Here is a 3,023-nt window from a genome sequence, read left to right on the forward strand (position 1 = left end):
CAGTTTGACTTCAAGTCCAACTTAATTTGCTAAACATATTTCCTTCTACATGTATTTTCCATTTCAGTGGTCTACATACGTAGTAGATGGTAATAGTAAAAATAGCAACAATCACATGAACTATCACTTACTGAGTATTTCTGTAGGTTAGGCCTGTGTTGAGCACTTTATAATCACTCTCTCTTTTAATCCCTACAATACAAGAACACCGTGAGGTAGACACTACCATTTCACTCATATTAAGATACAAAAGCTCAGAGAAGTTGAGTACCTTACTCAATGCTACACAGGTAGTGAATGGCAGAGAGAAGATTTGAACTCAGGTCTGTGTGATGCCTAGGCTCTTGCTCTTACACATACAAGGACACATTTCCCCAGGTCTCACCCAGCCTGCAAGCACTGTGGCCCCACATCCTCAGATACCTGCCCTGAGACCCAGCCCCTGGGAATCTGCCCTTCTCCTGAAACCCTACACCACTGACCACTTCCACATTGCTGTGGCAGGTGTTCAGTAACAATATGTTGTCACAGTGGTTGTCCCATCAGTTCTTACATAAAGAAGGAAAAGAAAAAGAAAAAGATCTTTAGGGGCTGGCCGGTTAGCTCAGTTGGTTAGAGCACAGCCTTATAACACTAAGGTCGTGGGTTCAGGGATACCTGTACCAAACAGCTGCAAAAAGAAAAAGGTCATTTTCAAGCTGCCTATTTTTCTCTTTGGCATACCATTTTTTATTCTAAACCTTACTATATTGTCATTCCCACTTAAGTAATGTTTTTTAAATGTGCAGACAGGTGTCATCTGGGCTAATCAAAAGGAAAGAATCCAACAGAAACAGTGATTCCTCCTCCAAGTTGGGAGTCCACTTTATGAGGTTTCCCCTGTGGTTTCTGTCAAAATTAAAACCAGGTCAGCCTATTGTGGGCACGTCGGTCTTGTAGCACCTTCCATCCTCCTTCTCTGTTCACCCCCACTGGCTTTATTGTGTTGACACATTTTATTGTCCATAACAGAGTGGGCATATGGGGACTGAAGGTGATAAATCACTCCTCTTACTTAAATGCACATCCCTCAGCTTTTTCAGAATAGTGTCAGAGGATGAAGGAAGAAGCTAATGTGGCTAAATGTACAGACATCTTCTGAGTATTTTTTTTTAATTATTATTTTCTTAGTACCTTGCCTTCCCTCCTCTTGGCTATTTTAGGCAAAGGACTCAGGCAAACCCCAGCAAGTTTCTCACTCCTACATCCACGTGCGGGTGATCGAAGAAAGTATCCACAAGCCCACAGCCATCCCCCTGGAAATTTTCATTGTCACCATGGAGGATGACTTTCCTGGTGGTGTCATTGGGAAGATCCATGCCACAGATCAAGATGTGTATGATGTGCTCACATTTGCTCTAAAATCCGAGCAGAAAAGCTTGTTCAAAGTAAATAGTCACGATGGGAAAATCATTGCCCTGGGAGGACTGGACAGTGGCAAGTATGTCCTGAATGTGTCTGTGAGTGACGGCCGCTTCCAGGTGCCCATCGATGTGGTCGTGCACGTGGAGCAGCTAGTGCGTGAGATGCTGCAGAACACCGTCACCATCCGCTTTGAGAATGTGTCCCCCGAGGACTTCGTGGGACTGCACATGCACGGGTTCCGGCGCACCCTGCGGAACGCGGTCCTCACCCAGAAGCAGGACAGCCTGCGCATCATCAGCATCCAGCCTGTGGCAGGCACCAACCAGCTGGACATGCTGTTTGCAGTGGAGATGCACAGTAGTGAGTTCTACAAGCCGGCCTACCTGATCCAAAAGCTGTCCAATGCCAGGCGACACCTGGAGAATGTCATGCGCATCTCAGCCATCCTGGAGAAGAACTGCTCGGGCCTGGACTGTCAGGAGCAGCACTGTGAGCAAGGCTTGTCGCTGGATTCCCATGCACTCATGACCTACAGCACAGCTCGCATCAGCTTTGTGTGTCCACGTTTCTACAGGAATGTGCGCTGCACCTGTAATGGTGAGTGTGGTTTAGAGTTCCTTTTACCTCCCGAGACTTTAGGAGTAAACTGGGTCACCATTCCTGGCAAGCATGCATTCAATTACTCATTCAACTAAATATTAATTGACCACCTACTGTGTGCCCCAAACCATGATAGATGCTGGGCCTGCAGGGGTAAACAAGACAAGCTCAGTTCCCACTCCCATGGAGATGCAGTGAGAACAGACAGACAGGCAAGCCCATGTGAAAAGAATTATTAGGTGAAGTCCTATGGGAGTACCCAGTTGAGAGGGAAGATTTTATAAGTAGAGTATCCTCTAGGTTGAGAAAAAGGTCAAGTAGGAATTAGATGTGTGAAACCTGGAGGGGAAGGAGAGTGTTCCAGCCAGGGCCAGCTTGTATTAGGAAGACTTAAGGGCGAGAAAGGAACCTATGCTAAGGTGATTGAAAGAGCTTTCTTCTACCTGTAAGGAGCAGGACAGTGATGACAAATGAGACTTGAGAGCAGGCCCAGTGATCACACGAGGGCCGTTAGCCAGGATAAAGAATTCAGAAATTATCCCACGGCAGTGGGAGCCATTGGATGATTTGCAGTGAAAAAGAGACAGAGTCAGATCTGTCTTTCACAGAGGGTGTGCTAGCTGCAGAGGGGAATGGATTACAGGGGACAGGCCAGAGGCAGGTAAACAAGTAAGGAAGATCTTGCAAAGGGTAGGAGCCATTCATTTGCTTCAGTGAGAAACAGGGGCCAGGGCCGGCCCGGTGGCGCACTGGATAGTGCACCGCTTGGGAAGCGCGGCGGCGCTCCCGCCCAAGGGTTCGGATCCCACATACAGACCAGTTCCCGAGGCGCGGGAGCAACACCGAGGGTTGCGATCCCGTTGCCGGACACGGAAAAAGACAAAAGACAAAAAAAAAAAAAAAGAAACAGGGGCCAGATGTCCAGGAGCACAGTCAAAGGATGCATTCAGCCCTCAGAGTGGCAGGGACAGAGTGGTTCATGTTTGTTGATGTAACTAGAGTCATTGAACCTTGACCTT

At 47.5% G+C, this 3,023-nt stretch overlaps 1 protein-coding gene across 1 annotated transcript in view; it reads left to right on the plus strand.

Annotated features, from left to right (window-relative positions):
• The window catches only part of LOC103600327 (protocadherin Fat 3-like), a gene marked incomplete at its 5' end in the record, with an annotated part of 83,038 nt that overhangs the window by 35,042 nt on the left and 44,973 nt on the right, over positions 1–3,023 (plus strand). The window contains one exon of the mRNA XM_008584597.1: positions 1,203–2,001. Coding sequence (XP_008582819.1) covers positions 1,203–2,001 — 799 coding nt within the window. The remainder of the gene's footprint in view (positions 1–1,202; positions 2,002–3,023) is intronic.

Source organism: Galeopterus variegatus, unplaced genomic scaffold (genome assembly GCF_000696425.1).
Source record: "Galeopterus variegatus unplaced genomic scaffold, G_variegatus-3.0.2 Scaffold3307, whole genome shotgun sequence".
In the NCBI taxonomy this organism is placed as follows: Eukaryota; Metazoa; Chordata; class Mammalia; order Dermoptera; family Cynocephalidae; genus Galeopterus; species Galeopterus variegatus.